The sequence below is a fragment of the Dipodomys merriami genome, unplaced genomic scaffold (assembly GCF_024711535.1).
Source record: "Dipodomys merriami isolate MVZ:Mamm:240054 unplaced genomic scaffold, mDipMer1.0.p SCAF_3, whole genome shotgun sequence".
In the NCBI taxonomy this organism is placed as follows: domain Eukaryota; kingdom Metazoa; phylum Chordata; class Mammalia; order Rodentia; family Heteromyidae; genus Dipodomys; species Dipodomys merriami.
The window spans coordinates 3,681,991-3,703,703 of NW_027204492.1; the positions used below are offsets into that span (position 1 = coordinate 3,681,991).

Consider the following 21,713-nt stretch of genomic DNA (forward strand, 5'->3'; position numbering starts at 1 on the left):
ATATGCAGACACGCAGACACGCAGACACGCAGATACGCAGACACACACACACACACACACACACACACACACACACACACACACACACACATCTTTAACACAGTAGATACACAATACATACTGAATGTACAAACCTACTCATAGTGCCCTAGCCCCATTCCTCTTGTGGGTAAGCAAAGTATCAGCAAGACTGTGATACAGACTATGCCTTTGGCCCCAAAAAACATGTCCAAGCCGAACTGCTTCTAACAAAATGAGCTAAAGAACATATTTTTAAGTACAATGTAGATCATGATGATATGAGCTGATAAATAATAAAAAAAAAAGCAAGAGCATTTTCAAAGTAATGATGTAGGGTGACAGTATACAATGGTTCTTCTCAAGTATCCTTTTAAGGACAAGAATGTCTAGACTTGAAAGTTAAGGGCAAAGTGACATTAAATCTTAATGTCTTCTACCTTTGTTTTGAAGAACCTACTTGCGTGAAACAAAACCCATTGTACTTATTATGACAGACCTTGAAAGGTGACAGAGGAAAAAAGTATGTCTCAATTTTTACTCAATAAAACAGATGTATATAGTAAAGGGTATGACAGTGTGTAAATATTTAAGAACTAAAAGGGAACTCTGTGAACTAGGTTTAATGACATGGTTGGTATAACATCCAGAATAATCTGTTCTTGACTCCAGTTCAGTAACACACCAAGATGACATCCATAAAGAACTTTTCCTTCCTCTTCACTCTCCCTCCTTCCTTCCCTCCTTCTCTCGTTCTTTACACAGCACTAGGACCAGCCATGATGTCATCATATAAGCCCTCTTTCCTCTTTTCTACACAGTTCTCTATCTACCTACCTTCTCTACCCTCCATTCATTTTGAAGTCCTGAAAGGCAGATGTTATTTTACTTTTTTCCCCATTTGACAAGGTGCTTTGCCCTCAAAGGACCCTTGCTAAGTATTTGTTAGAAGGAGATTCAGAAATAAAGGCTCTGTGAATTACATGCCCTCTGTTCTTAGAGAATATAAAAGCATGTAATTCAGAGAAATATTCTTTGAGAGCAATGTTAATAGCAGTACTCACAGGAATGCGGTTTCGGGATCTAAACGTTGCAACTCTCCTGAGGTCGTCATCAGAGGTACGATAGGGAACCACCAGAAGAGCAGGGTAAGTGTCACAGAGTTCATAGCACTTATTAATAAAAGTTATTCTCCAGTGGTGATTGGGCAAGCCCTGCAGGAAAAAAGAGGAAGTCTAAGTCAATACCACATGACTTCAGACTTTGCATTTTGGCTGGGGCCTCTTTTTTCTTCTTTCTAGCATTCGGTGTGCATGCTTCTTTGACCCCAGGGTGATGACAACCTACCTATTTATAATAAGGAGGTCAAATCAATAACCCAGACATGAAGGACATGGACAAAACACTGTGGTCTCCACATTTCTAAACTATCTTTTTGCAAGTACACATTTATTTGACTTTGATATCTTCCTTTATTTGATGTCTATATTACTCAGACAATACAGATAAATCCAAGTTCATCTCCCACCCATGCATCCCCCACCTCCAAGAAAATAACCATATGTAATGCTAATCTGTATCTAACTAACCAAGGGCAAAAGAGATCAGGTAACTTCTCACTCAAAACTGAATGAAAGCTATCATCTATTACCAAGTGAAAGAGGCGAGGCTTATGAGGAAAAATCACAGAGGGGAAATAAAAGAAAACCCCTCAGGGGAGGCTCATTTCTCCACCTCCTGTGAGTGTTTAAAATTCAGTCATTTGGGACTGAGGTAACCCTACAGGTTGTGTGAGTAGTACAGTCATTTGCATTTTAAATAGACTGCTACTGTGACAAGGAGATACCTTCCCTCCTCTCATCTACCCACAAAATGATATCCCATATGGACAAAATCCAGAGGTGGTGGAATACTCTCCCCCATACTCACAAATGCACAAATACACACACAAAAGTGAGCTAGGTGGGTGTTTGCTTTGGGGACAGACATTGTACCTTTTCTTTAGGTCTGGCCCTATGTATCACGGACCAAACAGATGCTGGGTCTGATGTTGAATCCAATTAGAGGGGTTTAAGTCCCATCAGAAAGTTACAAGAAAAAAAGATTGAATATAATGGCAGTCTAGAACAAAGTACCTTCAGAAGTTCATATATACATGCAGTCTTAAAAATAGGAACTATATTTGCTTCAAGCTCTACAGCTTGAGCTAAAGAAAAGTCTTACTATTTTCAATAATGCTCTAGAAATATGATAACATACTTTGCTATCTAATATTTCAGAGGTCTCCATAACATGACAATTGTTTCAGTGGGTTTTTCTTCCACCTAAGTAGCCAACCAGTCCAGGAAAGAGCTCAGTAATCTGAGAGGTATTCACAGACTTTGAAAACTCAGTTGTCTAAAGATGATGTATGGAAGCAATGGGACATACTACCTCACACATGTAATCTAGAGCAAAACTCTGACACATAATCCCAGAGCATCAAATCTGCTTATGAATATGCAAAGCATTGGGGAAAATGGGCTTGAGCTGGTTCTCAAAACTCATTCAACAGATATGCCAACTATTTTAAGAGTTTTGTAGAAGAATTATTAATAGTCCAGCCAGGCACTGATGGGTCATGCCTGTACTCCTTGCTACTCAGGAAACTGAGATCTGAGGATCCCAGATCAAAGTCAACCCGAGCAGGCAAATCTGAGAGACCCTTATCTCCAATTAATGGGGAAAACACTGGAAGTGGAACTGTGGCTCAAGTAGTAGAGTGTCAGTCTTGAGTGGAAAAGCCAAGTGAACGCTCATGGCCCTTGTTCAAGCTCAGTACTGGCATGCACACAAAAAAACGTACATTGCTAAAACTCCTAGTCATTCTACACATTTGGTTGTATCAGAGGTCAATGATAAAAACAATTATTAATATACAATCATCAAATGTTTTGTGAAAGACATCATTATAGTAAAGCAGTTCAAATTCATCTGAATCTAAAATTCAGAATGATTATAATTTAAATTTCATGGTGATAGTTAAGCTCCCAAATATAGAAATAAATAACAACATGAATCCCCAAAAGTAAAATGTAGAGAGGTTTGGATTTTCTAGATCCTAGGTATCTGACTCATCTCATAAAAGTTTAGTTTTTCATATAGGTATACAGAAACTAGTCATTCAGCTTTAAAGAGACTGGAATTGTAAATTACACAGTGACAGAATGAATTACAGTATACAAAATGTGGCTAGTGCCATGGCCATTAAAAATACTAAGCAAGGATATTACTGGTTCTTAGAGACATACTGACCCTATGCATGAGAACCAACACATATCAGACAACATCTATCAACTTACCTGCCTTCTATATTCTTCAACTGGATTATACACAGCCCATCCATCTACATTAAACTTCTCTTCATTTAAAAATGCAAATAATGGCTAGGAAATGCAAAGAAATGAATTGAAAGTTCAGTGTGACCAAATACTGTATTAGTAATATACCTTTTGATTTTTCACAAAACAAAATTTCACTGAATTTTCTGACCATGAAATTACAACCCAAACTGAGACTTACAACAAAGATCCGTGGAAAATTCAGGCCAGACGTACACAATTTCTATCTGGAGTAATAATTACTTTTGAAACATCAATTTTCTATGGCTACAAACATCTCTTTTAATTTGCTTTTAAAATGTAGCTCCATAAAAATTTTTTTTTTGATTTTTCAGACCAAAAAGTATCTATCAACTTTAAACAGTATTTTCTAACAGTTTAGGTAAAAGCCACTAAAAGTATAGAAATTTAGGAATGATTATTAAACAATGTACCTATCTCAAAAGAGTACAGTGACATGTTTATCTATTTAAAAGAGAACTAGGCCATTGGAAAACTTTTAATTAACTGTTTTTTTTTTTTGGTGAATTCCTAATCAGAGACCTCATATGGCTTCTCTGTATGCCCACTCTCAAGACATTATTGATGAATTTCTTAGCTTCAAATGTCATCTGTCCACTGGTGGCCAATATAGCACTTCCCTGGGCTCTAGAAGTGTCCCTGTAAGTGCCGACTGATGCTAATACCCCTCCCCACACACAAAGCCACACTCTTGACTCCAACTTACCAGTTCTGCTATTTCCAGTCCACACACTTCAGCCAATGACAGCCCTGACCTAGCTCACTAAGCCAAGAATCTTAAAAAAAGTCATTTTTGTCCTCCACCTGACTAATACCCTGATCCATCTCTTACTTGGCTTGGTATAATAACTTCTGACTGCTCCCCTGGTCTTCATCTTTACACCTTGAAGGTCAGAGTAAGAGTGTGCTACAGTTAAGTTAGGTCAAGTCATTTCCCTGTCATGATCCCCTGTGGCTTTCCATCTGGCTCAGAGTAAAAGTAGAAGTCCTTCCAATGGCTAACGTGGCCATGTGCCATCTGGCTGCCTTTCCCTGCTCACTCTGCTCTGGCCACACTGGCCTCCTGTGCTGCTCCCTGAAAGTTTACAGCATACATCAGCTTCAGGGCTTTTGTACCTATTCTTCTATCCTCCACGATCCTCTTCTCTTGTGGCTGATTCTCTTATTTCTCTCTCATTTCTGACCAAAAGTAACCCGAACCAAGATCTTCTCTGACACATTACGGAAACCCAACATGCTACTTCCTCCAACCATGCCCTTCCCACCTACATCTTACTCTCTCACATCACTTATTAGCATTGGGCTTATCACATGGGCACTCACTCACTATTGGATCTCCACTGTCCCCTTTTTAGCACATTGACTCCAAGGAGGTGGTCACTTGCTTTGTTCTTATCTTCGATCCTAGTAAGTAGAACAGTGCCTGCTCCATGGTTGAAAGAACACGTATTTGTGGACTGCATAACAACTTGAAGTCCTATAACCCCTGCACACCTGCTTTCTCTGGAGGGTCCATAGCTGGGACCTTTTCCTCTATGGATTTCCCTTCTCCAGCAGAATTGAAGCACATGTTTTCCCCAAATTTCCCCAAGCATGCAGCACCCTCAGCAGGCCTCACGTCTACCAGTGCTAGGCGAGAGCTTTGTGCTCTGCACAGTGATCCAGACACTGATATAACTAAGCAATTCACTGAGGCTCAAGCCTGAGATAGAACCCAGAGCGATGCTTAATTATTCAGTCCTGCTGGGGAAAATCAATGAGCCCTATGAACTGAAGTCTAACTCAGACATTGGGTGAAACAGAAGGAAATTATATGGTGTACTTTATCTATTAACAGAATCTTTGGAACAAACCTAAGGCATTCTCTGGGTAAGATATCATCACTTTGAACACCTGCTACCATATCGGTCAGTCCCTGTGATCTTGGCAAAGTTGTAGATGGCAGAGAGTTTGAAACATCACAGATTTTACAAGAAAACTTGGAAATAATGTCTTGTCTGCAACATGATTTTTGTTCCTTTGCTTTTAGTTATTCACCTGTTGCCCATGAAGCTCAAGGAAATATGGAATGAGTGCTTAAATGAATGGATGCTTGAACATTTTTCTAGAGAAAAAAAATCAAGTTCAATAATACTATCAGTGTTCATTAGCACGTCAGAAGAATTTTCAAGGTAAATTATTATCTCGCAGTCACTGATATTCAAGCACCTTTTTAAGCCACAAGCATCCATCCTTTCTTCTATCTTATGTGAAAACTGCTGATGTTACAGAAAGTTATAGAATTATTCTCATCTGAAAACTATATGGCCTACATCAAAATTATCTCCATAATTTCCTCAAGCACAAACAACAGGAAGTTTTTTTTTTTCCTCCTGAGAGTAAGGAGACAACATCCCCATGGTAGCTATATATCAGGTGGCCTTTCTCAAGAATGTCTTTCTACAGTGACAGTTCACCATTGTGAATGAGGTCAAGGTATTGTTTACTCTGAAACATGCCTACAACAGGCTGGCAATAGAAACAGTTCCCAGTTTACTCTTGATGCTAAGAGTCTGGTCACAACTCAAATATTTTGTGAAAATTAATTGTTTACATAATGGTCCAATACTTCTCACCATGAAATAAAATAGCAACGAATGTAATAATACTGCATCGCAGTATTAATCCCCTATCTTTACCATCTAAATAAATTCGCTTATAGTTAGTTACATGACATTTTTCTTTTTTTATGACATTTTTCAAAAGCATTGCTTACTAGTATAAGTTTCCACAAACAACTTGACTCAACTGAAACAAGCATTCTAAAAGAATGAATTCAAAGAAATATGCCAGGACCTAATTTCCAGAGATCTTAGTTATTCATTTTCTCATTAAATATGCAGATGAGAGAAACAATGCAAGAATTTTATAATATAAGCTCCCAGTAGGAAAAAAAGATGAACATCGAGTATTAAAGCAGGTCTTATGAAATCCATAGTCTGCATATCATTATTGGTTTTTAAAACTGTAATTATGCACAGCCTTTATCAAAGGAAACAAAAATAACAGACCAACATTACCTATAACTTTGGAAAGTCACTCAGCTATTGTAATTCATATGCAATATTTACAGTCATTGTACAACTGTACAAATTACATAGTTTGAAAGATAATGCAATGATTTGTAATTTAAATCCATTATCACTCTGCAAAGTTGAATTTTTTGTTGTTGTTCTTGGTCATGGGGCCTGAACTCCGGGCCTTTGCGCTGTCCCTGAGCTCTTCAGCTCAATGCTAGTGCTCTACCACTTGAGCCACAGTGGCACTTCCAGTTTTCTGGGGTTAATTGGAGATAAGAGTTTCATGGACTTTCATGCCTGGGCTGGCTTTGAACCACGATTTTCAGATCTCAGCCTCCTGAGTAGCTAGGATTATACGCGTGAGCCACCAGCGCCCAGGTGAATGTGTTATTTTTAAAGAAAGTGTTTTCAACATTTTTCCTTAAATTCTTTAAATACTAGATGGGGATAAATAAACTATATAATTATTATCCTATTTTTACTTTCTAGAATCAACTACTTAGATGCTGAATCAGAAAGTAGACAGAAATGGTAACTACCACTGCAACAAGTTTTTACCAGCTTGTTCTTTGAAACTTTCTTCATCATTAGCAGACTTCAATTACTACACTACAAAGTATACATATCAGCCTTTAAAATTCTCATCCTCCTGGTTTTCTGAAAACTGTTTCTCAGTGCTTTTCCTTGGCTACTGTGTTTCCCTTTTCAGTCTTTGCCCACCCCCTTGTCCTCTGACCTTTCTCCTCCTTTCCTAATCTATAATTTCTCTTAGAATACCTAGGGTCTCAGATCTTCAATAATTATTCACAACCTACACCTCAAGCAGACACTTTATTCATGAGCTCAAGAGCTTATTTCTCAATATTTCTGCATAATAATGCCTCTATCTTTATTTACTAGTATATGCTCCAAGACCTCACATGGATGAGTAAAGCTGCTAGTAGAATGAACCCCTGTATAGATCGTATTTTCCCTGAAGTTTTGTCACTTCGTACCAGAGTTAATCTGTCTGGATTTCATTATTGTAAAGTATGGAGTTGCCAAGGTAAAGTGGAAACTGGTTACAACCTTCATTCTGAAAACTATTCAAACTCAAGTTATTACGTTTTTAGTTACCATTTCTTTTCTCTTCTGGATCATACATTCCAATAATTGTCCCTAAATACTACCTCATGTGGGTCCATTTTGTCCATTAATTTGGGAGATGGAAGGGCCATGGAGAGCACTGGGTGTGGAATTTTATCCATTAACTACCCTCTTAGTAGGAAGTCCTGTTTACCAGAGAGGAAATGCTAAGGTCCACCCTGATTTCATCTTTGCTTGGAGGAGAATTCCAGAAAAATGCAGCCCCAGTCAAGCAAAGTGTGAAAACAGTGGCAGTGTTGTGTCAGGTGATAGTGAGCATTTGATGGTCAGTGCAGTCTGTGTGGCTTCTGAGTCAAGGTGCTTCCTTCCCCAGGGCTTGGCCTCTGAACTGGGCTAACCAGGGCAGGTTTACTCCAAGAAGTCCAAGAAGGATGTCTATTTCCCATCTCACCCCTACTGAACCAGAATCTCTATGGGATGACTTCTCTACTGGCCTAGTCTACGAAGGACTATCTGGAATACACCAGACACCTTGAGAATTTGTAGTGAAGCTAGTAACTGCTTTAATTTTATTTAGTTACATTGAGGCAATCGTGCATTCCCAGGAAGTTGCTAAGAAATATCAAGAGAAAAAAAAAAAGAAATATCAAGAGAGATTGCATACAGTCAATGCTACCTTCCCAAATACTAATATCTTTTATAATACAAGATACTATTAAAACTAGGAAACTGACCGCAGAGAACATATGCTGTCAACTGCCCAGCTCTGGTTCCCCCAAGTGAACATTTTATCAGTTCTAGTACCTACTAGTCAAGAGATACAATACATAGAGACTTTTACAAAAGCAATCATGTACATTTCTCCAGATCAAAATAGCACATAGTAACATCTGAAATATGTTAAAGGACAAAGTTAAGATGAAAACCTCTGATTTCACACTAGGGATAAAAACAGTTCTGACATAAAAAAAACCATAATCTGTCATTTGAATTTATATGTACTTAGCATTGTTATGTCTTGTCCAAAATGACAACAGATTTTAGTTTTAACTTAATTGGCCATTATTTTTAATGGCTCCAATCACTAACTACTTATTTTCTTGATGAGTTTTACTATGTATTTTTAAATTATTATTCATTTTTATTACCTTTAAGTAGTTCTATGAAGGGGTTTCAATTCAACATTTCAATTTCAGTTTTGCTATGTTTGAACAGGAATTTAAGTAAGCCTTCTTTCTCACTTAATTTCTGAAATATTTTTAATTGAAAATATATAAATGCTTCCATCTACCACTGAAGGACACAGAAATGTCTAGATACCTCATTCCCACTTTTTAGATTACAATTAAGAAACAAGATCCCTTCATAGAAGAAGAGAGGTTTTGAAAATTGGCATTATGTGGACAGGCTTTCAGTGTATGTATTTCACATGATTTGGCATTAGTGAGTTCATACAAATTAGTTTGAAACAGTTATTCCAAAAAATGGACAAAAGTTTCAAAGGTCAAAGGCAGTTTTGCACATAAATTAACATTTATGTTTTCATTTCTGTAAATAATTTTCCTGTTCCTATTTCTATTGCCCACTAAATCCATAACCTTTGTACTGGCTCATCACCTTTACCTTTACGTATAAATATACCTATTTATCGATTCAGGAAAAAACTAAAAAAAGTACATCTGAAATGACATTTGAAACCATTTTGGAAAAGGAGTACTCTTAACTACTCATCCATAATCATAATCATAATCATGTCATAATCATGACATTTCTCAGGGCTTATCTGCTGTACCTATTTGCCACTGTAATTCCCTCTCCTGGAAATTTTGGTTACATCTATGAAAAAAGTGAACCTACCAAAACCGACAATATAAATCATCCAGGCCAGAGCTCAGGATCTATACCTCCTATTTCACCTGTCTCCTAGAGGTCTATAATTGGTTGTGCCACAGGCACTTGAGCCTTAGCAGATCCCATGTGGAACTTCTTTCTCACTCTTTTATCCAGAAATCTTCCTTTTGGATCACAGCATTCTCCCTCTGACTATATTCAATCACCATGTAGACCTTTCTGAAATTCATTCTTTCCCTTCACTGTTCCATGTCATCACAGATCAAGGAGACTAATAAAGATCCCTAGAAATGGTTTCTGTCCCAACACTACTCTTGTCCTCTTAACTACACATCCTGTACATAGCAACCCAGGAAATCTGTGGGAAACACAAGCCTAATCATGTCATGTTCCTGCTTAAAATCTGTAAATGGCTCTCTTCACATTTAGACAAAAATTGAAACTTGATGAAGCAGGCACACGAGGCTTTTCAAGATTTGGCTTGCCTTGCCCTACAGTACCACGTTTTGTTGCCAGTCCCACATGTGCATATACACTCTATGCTCTGGACTTGAAATGCTATGTGGGACCAGGGCCAGTCTGGCTGGCCTCTTCACATTTAATGACTGTTCTTCCAGTCTGGCCTGGCCAGGCTTTTGCCTGATGAATGCTCCCCTCATCTTTCAGGATTCACTTCTCCTGGGAAGCCTTCCTTTCTTGCCCCCATGGCATCCCATGTACGTCTGAAGAACTGAGTACGTCTGTGCACATCACCCAGGAAAATGGCACTCCTGCTCCTTGGGGTCAGGCAGTGGGTTTCAGCTCTAGCTTCTGGAGCCTCACCACAGTGTAGACATTCTGCAAATGCCGGAGCAAAATGAGGGGGAAACGAATGAAAAAAGGAGAACAAGAAAAATCTGGCTGCCCTTCTAGATAGTGCAAGTTCCATTTCTAAAACTTCAGCAGTTAACAGAGAGCTACAGGTGCATAAACACGACAACAGAAGCAGGAAAGAAATATAAGGAAGACAAAAATGTTTGAATAATTATGGTAAAAGGAAAATACAAAGAGATTTCCCTGACTAGGCCTTGTGAATCATTTCTCTTGCTGGTTTTGGCCTGCATCCTTTTGCTGCAATAAGTCATACCTGAGAACCACCACATGTTGATTCACCTCCTAGTGAAGCAATGTACTGGAATTAGGAATGTTTGATATATACTCAATATACCAAGTAGTATTTTTTAAATGTCCAGAGCAAAACCATCACAAATATAGCCAAAAGGTATGAGAAAGGTCCCCATGGTGGAGGCTAGAAGTCTGTTTGCCATGAGTTCTAGAGGGAGAAGATATGGTAGAGGTGGTCAGGGAAATCAATGCTTATAGATGAGAAAGGGGTAAGGGTTGTCTAGATAGGAGGCCAGAGAACAGAGGGCCAAGTCTAGGAGGAAACAGGAAGGACAAAGATTGAAAAACCAAGATTAGTTCCTCAATTAGCCATGTTTACTCTTTACTCAAGACAAACCGGCCCTTATACTGATCCTCTACTGTAGGATAATTCACACCCTTCATTCAAATAAACAAAAAAGACAGAGGCTAGCTAGGTGCTGATGACTCATACCTGTAATCCTATCTACTCAGGAGACTGAGATCTGAGGATCACGATTCAAAGCCAAGCTGGGCAGGAAAGTCCGTGAGACTCTTATCTCCAATAAGCCACCAGAAAATCGGAAGTGGCACAGTGATGCAAAGTGGTAGAGTGCTAGCCTTAAGCAAAAAAGCTCAGGGACAGTGCCCAGGCCTTTAGTTCAAGCCCAACAACTGACATACACACAAAAAGACACAAGCCTTTATTACTCAGCTCGTTATCTTACATTAGGAGTAGAGCAAAAAGGCCACAAGGTCGTAATGGTTCAATGTTTAATTCCCACGACAAGGTTTGATGGCACCAAAGCTGGGCAAAAAGAAATGACTCTGATCTGACCATTACACAGTAAACATGAGCTGAAGGGTCACATGTATTCGGTAAGCATGTGCAATTGCCATTTGTGAATTAACATATATGTAGAAGAAGCTAGGCAAAAGGAAACAATGAAAGAAATGGCAACCCAGTGTGACCAACGCCTGTAAATGCCTAGGGAGCACGGTCAAAAACATAGCCTCCATCTTTTGGATGCGGTGGACAGCACTCTAATCCTATCCACAGTAAGGCTTTGCAAAGCCAGCTACTTCTGTCCATTCACCGGTGCCCATTTCTATTGACACACCAAAAAAAACCAAAAAACAACAAAAAAAAAACTACATGACTGCCAATCATCTCAAAGCGTAACTAGTAGGAAATACTGTGAGGTCCAAGCTCATTCCAGAATGTCACAGAAAAGTGGGAAGTGCACAAACACAAATCTGAATGAGCCATGGTACCCTGAAAGCAGTAAGCCCATGCAGGGTCAAAAGATGTAAAAGAGAAAAATGAAAAACCATTTCTGAAAATTTCTTTTCATTACCTACTACCGCCTCCCTTATTTCCAACTTCTAGTTCAGATGCTTTCTAGATTTCATACTCTGACACTGAAGACTTTCAATGGGACCTTTATCAAAGTGCAACTCATGGTTTGTTAATCATACAACTAGTTTTTATACAGCATCTTTCTTTTAAAGGACTTAAAATGTTCCACATATCATCACAATCACTTTATAAATAGTCTTGTTGGGAGGGGAGGAGTGCTGGGTGATCATCCTTATTCCTTTACCTGCTGGGAAAATGGTGCACTAATAACAGAGCAGCTGACATTTATTGGGTACTTAGCAAGTGCCAGGCAGTGTCATAAGCACTTTACATTTAATCCTCACAAAAGCCCTATGGGGTAGAAGCTGTTATTATCCCCATTATAGATGAGAACACTAGAGCACATAAATATTATGTGACTTCCAAGGTGGCTAAGCAGGGACGTCACTGAGCCAGATTCAGACATGGGCCACGAATCTCATATTCTGGACTTTGCAAACAAATCCCTTCTGGGTCTCCCATGCTGCTCAGGCAATGGCAACTGGGTTTTGGGCTTCTTCTCTTTAGATCTAGACTTGTATGATATGAGCCTGTAAGCCATGAAATTACTCGTAACACAAAACTTTCCTTTAAAATATTTTTAAAAAAGCCAGGCGCTAGCGGCTCACGCCTGTAATCCTAGCTACTCAGGAGGCTGAAATCTGAGGCTCATGGTTCAAAGCCAGCCCAGGCAAGAAAGTCCATAAGACTCTTATCTCCAATAAACCACTAGAAAACTGGAAGTGGGACTATGCCTTAAATGGTAGAGTGCTAGCCTTGAGCTGAAGAGCTGAGGGACAGCGCCCAGGCCCAGAGTTCAAGCCCCACAACCAACAAAAATAAATAAATAAATAAATAAATAAATAAATAAATAAATAAATAAATAAATAAATATCAGCCAAGGCTGTTGGTGGCTCATGCTTATAATCTTAGCTACTCAGGAGACTCAGACCTGAGATTTGAGTTTCAAAGCCAGCCTGAACAGGGAAGTCTTGGGAGGCTCAACTCCAATTAACTACCCCAAAAGCTGTGGCTCAAGTGGTAGAGTACTAGCCTTGAGTGAAAACACTCAGGGACAGTGCCCAGACCTTGAGTTCAAGTCCTAGCTCCAGCACAATAAAAAATCAAGAAAATCCATGCATGGTTGTAACTATAAATATTGTCATGTTTATTAATGTTGATATTAATTTAAAATCTATTTTATGCCACATATTCTATTAAATAGTGTAGTCCAAACTTTCTGGTCTATGGCCCATGATTACATGTAAGTAGTACACCTTAATACTAGGACCCAGGACATGTGCGCACCACACACACACACACACACACACACACATACACACACACGTGCGCTCTGGTCTATGGCCCATGATTACATGTAAGTAGTACACTTTAATACTAGGACCCAGGATATGTACACAACATACACACACACACACACACACACACAAAGACATGTTTCATAAAATGGTTCTTATTATGTGTTATATTAATCCTATTTCCTAGTGTATTCCATTTAAAGAACTGGTTGCACATATGTTCACTGATTTTATGACTCACTAATAAGTTGGGACTTATAGTTTAATATAATTTATATGATCTCTCTGATAATGCCACCTGGACAGAAAAGGAACAAGCAATAAATGAAATCAATTAAAGAGCTTTCCTACTGAAAATGTCACCTCAACAAACTATTTTCTGCAGCGCTATCAGGCCCTATTCACATCATGTATAGTTTTGATTTCTGCCTTTAAAAGATTGCTGTAATATCCAAAAGGATTGTGACACTGCTGGGAAATGTAGCATTTACTTAACATTACTATTGAGTTGGGTGTAATTTATGAGCATTAAGTCCAATTTCTAGTGTTCAGAAAGCAAAGATAAAACAAGAGAAGAAATGTTCTGGCTGAAAAAGAAATTGTTACTTATGAACCATGCACACCGCACTGGGTTGACAAATACAGAAAGAATAAGTTAATGGCTTGTGATGGCCTTGGTGTTGCTAAACAGCTGAAGGTCAATTCAAAGCTGAAGTCCACACATTGAGTGTTGAAAATTCTAATGGGGTGGGAGGCAAGAGAGCCAAAGGGGTGAACCGAAATAAGAAAAGCCCACCCACACTCTACTCACGCACAGCTGGCCTTGCCACCCAGCTCTCCTGGCCTTGGGGCCGAGTTCATGAAGCCAGCAGCAAGTTCCCTTGGGACTCTAAATACTGATAAAGATCACCAAGATCCTGGGCAGCTGCTGCAAGTTTCTAATATTAACAGTGATGTTTTTCAAGCAGGGGCCTTTGTATTGTTCGATGTGATCAGCCTTGGATTGTGCTCCCAGGAAACACCTTTTTGGCACACGCTCATAGTCCCCACTGGGGTAGCTTGGAAACTTTTCTTCCCCCTCTGTCTCTGAGGAATCGTCCTTTCTTTCCAAAACTGCTTTCCACGGAGGGCCTGGTGCCCCACCAATCCATTTGCCTTCTCAAGGATCCTGTTCTAGAAATGATCCCTTCTCCCTTTTGCATTGAAAAGAGGCAGAGCTTCCCCCCTTCTCTCTACAAATATGTTCATTCACCTTTCTTACATGCTAAGGGAGAAAAACTTCTTCCTCAGCTATGATTGCTAACCCTACATTTCTATTCCCTTTCCTTTTTTCTGTTTAACCACCTACTTCCCTAACGAAACAAACTGGTTTCTGTCTTTTCCACCCTTATGTTGTTTTCCTGGCTGGCAAAAGCTCAACAAACTTACACCAAACACTGCATTAAGCACTGAAAATATACAGATAGCGAAAGAAAGCTCCTTCTCTTTTCTCCTCTCTTTGACCATGTTTTCTTCCCCTAAACCCCTCTGCTTTCTCTTTTAATGTTACCCTATTCTCACCAAGACACTCAGGCCCCAAACCTGAGAACTTTGCAAATTCATACTCTTCCATGCCCTCTCTGAGCAAGCTGCTACTCAAGCCTGTGTAACCTCAACTCCTTTTCTACCCATGTCCCAGTTAAGAACTTACCTGCATCTGCCACACATCTCCTTGGCTTAGCTCTCTCTTTCTATCTGTTTTGTATGGTGTTGGCCTCAACTCTATCATCCCTATCACTTACCTCAGATCCTTTAGTAGGTCTTTGTTTCTTCCTGAGGTTCAAGTCCCCTCCCCCAAAAAGGCCCTCCATCAGATGACCCTAAATCTCCTTGCCTACTACTGCCAAACACTGCTGTTCATGATCTTAAGCACCCTGCAATCCCGCCAGCTTTCTTGTTGGGTTGAGGGCTAGGTCTTATTTCTGCCTTGAGTTCCACTTCCTCCACCTTCTTTTCCCACTGGAAATTATGTCTGTCCTTCCAGGCCCAAGACTAACAATGATCAACTCCATAGGGCCTCTTCCCATTTTCTTCCTATGAGATACCAGGGGACTGTCTTTACATTTTTCTTGCACCACTGAATGTAAATGATCATATTCTGGAGCCCTGTATACTTCCGCTGGACTGTTGCTTCCTGCATTTGGCTGGGTAGTATGCATCCTGTAGCACTCTCTTTAGCTTCCCTCATTGCTCCCTGACATCACCCAACACTGGACTCTGAAATGAGCACAATTTAGAAAACAGTTGCACATGCTGACTTGCATCTCTGGAACTAGCATTTTAAAAGCAGTGTCAGTAGTGGATCTATTTTTTTTGGGGGGTTGTTTGTTTCATGCTGGTACTGGAGCTTGAACTCAGAACCTCACTCTTGGCTTTTTTTTTTTTTTTTACTACTTCTGGCTTTTTGCTGGTTAGCTGGAGATAAGAGTCTCAAGGCTTTTCCTGCTTGGGCTGGCTTCAAACCCTGATCTTCAGATTTCAGCTTCCTGAGTAGCTAGGATTACAGCTGTGCCTGGTTACCAATTACGTGCATAATGTATTGTTTTGGTGACTGATTTAAATATTTTTTTTAGAGGATGACTTTCAATAGTTAAAACAGAGATAAGGCAATTTTTCAAAAACTTTATATGAGCTATTCAGTTCATATGTTCCTACTCTTGGATGTGTGACATGTTGGTATCTTTAAGGAGGAAGTGAGGACTGCCAACACAGATAAATAAAATATATAGCCATGTACTACAACCTTTAAAAGCCAAGCCCTTTGTGATGACTACACTCTAGCAATACAGAACTCTATGTTCTGATACTAGATGCATAATATTCAGAAACATTCATCCCGTTTGTTTCTATGTACTGATTTTTCCATCATTTTTGACTAAAACTGAGTTCAACCAAGAACTTGTCATTAGAATCAGATGGCAGTGGCTCAAGCCTGTAATCCTAGCTATGCAGTAAGTTGTGATCTGAGGGTCACAGGTCAAAGCTAGCCAAGGCAGAAAAGTCCGTGAGACTCTTATCTTCAATTAACTACCAAAGAACTAAAAGTGGAGCTATGGCTCAAGTGGAAGAACACTAGCCTTGAGCACAAAAGCTCAGGGCCAGTGTCCAAGCCCTGAGTTCAAGCCCCAGGAGCAACACATGTACACACACACATTAAAACAGTCAGCTGGGCGCCGGTGGGTCACGCCTGTAATCCTAGCTACTCAGGAGGCTGAGATCTGAGGATCACGGTTTAAAACCAGCCCAGGCAGGAAAGTCCCCCTGAAACTCTTATCTTCAATTAACCCTCATTAAACCAGAAGTAGCACTGTGGCTCAAGTGGTAGAGTGCTAACCTTGAGCTGAAGAGCTGAGGGACAGTGCCCAGGCCCAGAATTCAAGCCCCACAACCAACCGAAAAACAAACAAGCAAACAAAAAAAACCCCTGTCATTATAAAACTGTCATGCAGAGGTTGGCATGTAGTTCAATGCTAGAGTCCTTGCTCATCTACCATGTGGAAGGCAGGCTCTTGCTTTGATCTCAAGCATTCTAAAGCCAAACTACAAAAACCCTCCCATGAAGGAGTCAATCTTGCATAGAGGTAGGAGGGATTACTGGCAATAGACAGTTACCATACAGCTATTCCATGACAAGGTGAGTTCCAACAGAGGCACCTGAAGAGTCTAAAACCTAGATAGGAGATGAACTCTCTCTAGGGGTTCACACATGGCATGGAAAGAGCCTCAGATTGAGCAAGACATTGAAACATCAACATGTGCACGATGGGCATTATGGAGACATACAGGCTGTGGGGAATGGTGATAGCAAAGTCCAATCTGAGAAGGGACTCTGCAGGTCAGAGGAGTGCTGGGCAGCCCTACATGCTTACAGTGGGGGAAGGGTGGAGCCATGAAGACTGTCTAAGAAGTTTTTTTGGGAGGTGACACGGTGACATGATTACATTTAAAATAAAAACAAAAGCCATGTAACTCCTCTTACAACAAAAAGAAATTTTTTTTAAAAAAGCCACAAAAGCCACATACTAGCGACGTTGTATAGGATGAGTCAGAAGGGTAAGGAACTGAAAGAAGAGGGAGCCAGTTTGGAAGCCTGGCTTAAACTAGGAAGCACAAGTAGAATTAGGGAGAAATAGTTGAGTTACTCAAAATTAGACCCATAGGACTTGGAACTGACACTCCTATGGGAGGCAGGACAGAAGAATAAAAACAAGTGACTTCAGATCACTTATCCCCAAGACTGCAGGACACAGAGGGCAGACAGTAGACTTCACGAACTGCAAGAAGTTAGCTTGTGATTCATATGGACCCCCAGAAGAAGGGAGATTACACCAGTTATGCTCATCCAAAGGCAATATCAAGGCTAGGTTTAAAAGTCACCTATTTACATCGCAGTGATACCTTCAGTTAAGACAATAACATAAACCACAGAGGCCAACTCGGTAATGAGAAGAGAAGAAGGGCGAGAGTGAAACACTGAAAAAATGTTTATTCTGAAAGAAAAGACAGTGGTAATGGAGTCTCAAAAAACAAAAGACTTTCAAGAGGGCACCAGTGGCTCAAACCTATAACCCTAGCTAGTCAGAGGGCTGAGAGCTGAGGATCATAGTTCAAAGTCAGCCCTGCCTGGCAGAAAAAGCACAAGTGAAGCTGTAGTTCAAGTGGTAGAGGACCAGTCTTGAGCAAAAAAAAATCTAAAAGACAACTCCTAGGCCCTGAGTTCAAGCCTCATTACTGGCACATTGCCACACACACATACACACAAGTTAATTCCAATTGATCAAAGATCTTAATGTAAAATCTGAAACATTGAAACTACACAGGAAAACACAGAGAAAACTGTGAAATATATAGGCATAGGTAATTATTTTCTGAATAATTTGGATTCTTTCCAACTTCCCAGAAAAAAATGAAGAGCAAGAATAGACAAATGGGACTGCATTGAATTAAAAGGCTTCTGCACAGCAAAATAAATAATTACCAGAATCAAGAGAGAACCCATAGAATGGAAGAAAAGATCCAGTTATTCAATGGAGAAAAGATTAATATCCAGAATATACAAAGAGCTAAAAAAAAAAAAAGCAGCGAAAGAACAAACAATCTGGTTAACAAATGGGCAAATGAATTGAACAGACAGTTTTCACAAGGAGAAATACAAATGGCTAATAAATACATGAAACAATGTTCAATATCCTTTGCCATAAATAAAATGCAAATCAAAACTACAGTAAAAAGCCAATGCCTATGGCTCATAACTGTTATTCTAGCTACACGAGAGACTGAGATCTGAAGGATCATGGCTTGAGATCAGCAGGCAGAAAAGTTTGCTGATTTCCATCTCCAAAATAATTGGCAAATAAGCAGGCTGGGAGTTGGCTTAAGTGATAAATCATTGGCTCATCTTAGTCAAAATGGTGGGAAAATGGAGATTTCATACACTTATTGGTGAAAATGTAAACCAGCAAGTGCAACCACTATGGAAAGCAGCATGAAGGCTCCTCAAAAAAACTAAAACTAGTTCTACCATACAACTCTGTCATAGCAAGTTTAGGCCTCCCAAAGGAATATAAATTAATTTGTAGGAAAGATATTTGTATAGCCATGCTTATTACAACTCTGTTCATAGCAGTCAAACTGGAATCAGCCAAATTGTACAACTGATGAATAAATAAAGACTTTATGATAACACACACATACACACATATACACAGCATGGACAATTACTCAGCCATAAAGAAAAATGGAATCATGCCATTTGCTGGTAAGTGAATTGAGCTAGAGATATTCACGCTGGGCCAGATAAGCCCAGCTCGAAAAGCCAAATGTCATATGTTTTCTCTCATTTGTGGATAACGATGATGATGATGGTGATGGTGGTGGTGGTGGCAACAGTAATGGTAATGGAACATGAATGTAAAAGGGGGACTGTCTAAAGGAGGACCAGTGAGATGGGATATTGAGAGATTAAGGGGACAGAGGATGTTATGTTTGATAAAGGGGGCGGGAATGGGAATATGGTAGAAGAGTTGAATTTCTAGTAAGTTCACTCACTGTATGCATGTATGGAAATATCAAAATGGAACCCCCTCATATTACAAATGTATGCTAACTCGAAGGTTAAATAATAAAACAAGTGTTGTGTGTGTGTGCGCGCGTGTGCGTGTGTACATGCTATACAGAATTATCTCTTTTATCTCTCCTTAGCAGGCTTTCACCTCTAAGTCTGAGATTCAACCAGAGAGGGAGGAAAATGGTAAGAAGATGCAAGCAAAGCACAGCTGGATAAAGGAAGACAAGACCAAGGAAGAATATGAAGATTAAACAGTGACATTCATGGAATGGTCTGGTTTAGGCATAGAGTCCAAGTGAACTTACTCTAGCAGTTTGGTGAAAAGAAAGGAAATGTTATTATATATAAAACCAAATCATTACTTGGACTAAGTCATATATTCTAAGTAATTTAGTGCCTAACCCAATATGCAAATATATATTACATGCTATCAAATGGTAACTGAAACCTCATTTTTAATCAAATAAATCTGTCCTATGAATCTTCTGCCTGCCATACATGTACAATATATTTGCATTTTTAAAATGTATTTGCTCAAATGGTATTTACGTTCAGAGGATCTGTCCCATTTATAACTGGAGCCACAAAGGCCTGCTATGCAGCACTCAGTGCCAAAGTGAAGACCATGAACCTTGGGAGGAGACCCCAGAGGACTGCACCAAGACATCCCATCTCCTCACTAGGACAGATGTTCTAAAGGGCACACTCAGGGACAGAAAACACATGTCACCCCGTGTAATGTTCTCAGGCTTTGGGGCTCCTACCTGCCTCCTGATCTGACTAAGACTAACAGGAAAAGTCTACTGCCTCTTGGAATTATTACATCAGATATTAATAAGATTCCCCCCCCATACACATCGCATAGGGAAATGCAGAGCTGTGAGTGAAGGAAAGAGAAGCCCACCCCAAACACAGTTTTTACACTTCTGACGCTTAGAAAAGTCCTAGAATTTACCAGACTGTGGGCCAGAGGAAAGGCATATTTCATGAGGCTCTCAAACATATCTCTTCTGCTGTGGCCTTCCTGTTTCAGTGCAAACCTCAGGTTTCTCAGATCCTAGAGACAAAGCAGAAATTGGACAGTTCAGTGTTCAAATAAAGTGATAATTAACAAGAATTCATCTGTTTGATTAAGGAAGAAGGCTCACTTACCTAAAAGGGCAATTAAACTAGACTACTAAGAAAATGACTTTGCTTTATATGGTATTTTGGGTCCAGTTGTGGGGCCTGAATTCCGGGCCTGGGCGCGGTCCCTCAGCTCTTCAGCTCAAGGCTAGCGCTCTACTACTTGAGCCACAGAGCCACTTCCGGCTCTTTTCTTTTTGCTTATGTGGTGCTGAGGAATCGAACTCAGGGCCTCATGCATGCAAGGCAAGCGTTCTACCACTGAGCCACCTTCCCAGCCCCTTTATATGGTATTTTGAAATGCTAGGTTGAAGAACACCTGAAAATACTCCCATTATAGACATGGTAGTAAATGATAAGACAAGGCCACTAACACAAAGCCATTAACACTGAAATTATTTGATAGAAAGAAAAGAAAAATCCAACCTTGCCATGTACATCATTTACTAAGTCTGTATTCACTTGTTTTCAAGGTAGGTTAATTATCAAACAGTATTTCCACAATAAAATGCTTTAGGGGACCTGCTATCAAATATAATCTCTAATCTCAACATTGTTAAACATATCATTAAAATACAAGCATTCTCATCTTCAATGACTGGCATTTTAACCTTTCATATTAGTCATGTAAGTATATTTTTACTATCCAACTTTATGTTCACAGTTTTATAAAAACCACTTTTAATTAACCAATATTAGTAATAAGTTTATTTCCAGGAACTGTAAATTAATGCACAGCACAAACCCAGAGTTTAAGGTCGTTTCCAAGACTAATAGACAAGAAAGGGGTGTGTGTGTCTGGGGGCGGGGGTATGTACTGGTACTGGAGCTTCAACTCAGGGCCTCAAACACCCTCTTGGCTTTTTTGCTCCAGGCTGGTCCTCTACCTCGAACTGCTGGCGTTTGCTGGTTAACTGAAGATAAGGATCCCATGGACTTTTCTGCCCAGGCTGGCTTCAAACTGGATGCTCAGATCTCTGCCTCCTGAGTAGCTAAGATTACAGGCATGAGCTACCATCATCCAGTGACAAGAAAGCCTTTAAACAAAATCCAAATGGGAAAAGTTCCTGTAAATGCTGATTTGTATTAGATATAATAATATAATAGTTTTAGTTTCAAGGCTCGAAGATAGGGTTATTTTTAGATTGCCTCTTAAAACAAGCCTGTGAAAGCACATCAGACTCTATCACAATTTCAATTCTCACCTCACAAAAATAAGCAATGGGC

General features: G+C 39.7%; 1 protein-coding gene across 3 annotated transcripts in view; it reads right to left on the reverse strand.

Moving 5' to 3' along the window:
• The window catches only part of Mtm1 (myotubularin 1), a 90,926-nt gene that overhangs the window by 25,421 nt on the left and 43,792 nt on the right, over positions 1-21,713 (reverse strand). For all 3 annotated transcript variants that reach the window (XM_070039594.1, XM_070039593.1, XM_070039595.1), the window contains 3 exons: positions 20,317-20,418; positions 3,360-3,443; positions 1,083-1,232 (listed from right to left, as the gene is read on the reverse strand). In XM_070039594.1, the coding sequence (XP_069895695.1) occupies positions 1,083-1,232; positions 3,360-3,443; positions 20,317-20,418 (336 nt within the window). The remainder of the gene's footprint in view (positions 1-1,082; positions 1,233-3,359; positions 3,444-20,316; positions 20,419-21,713) is intronic.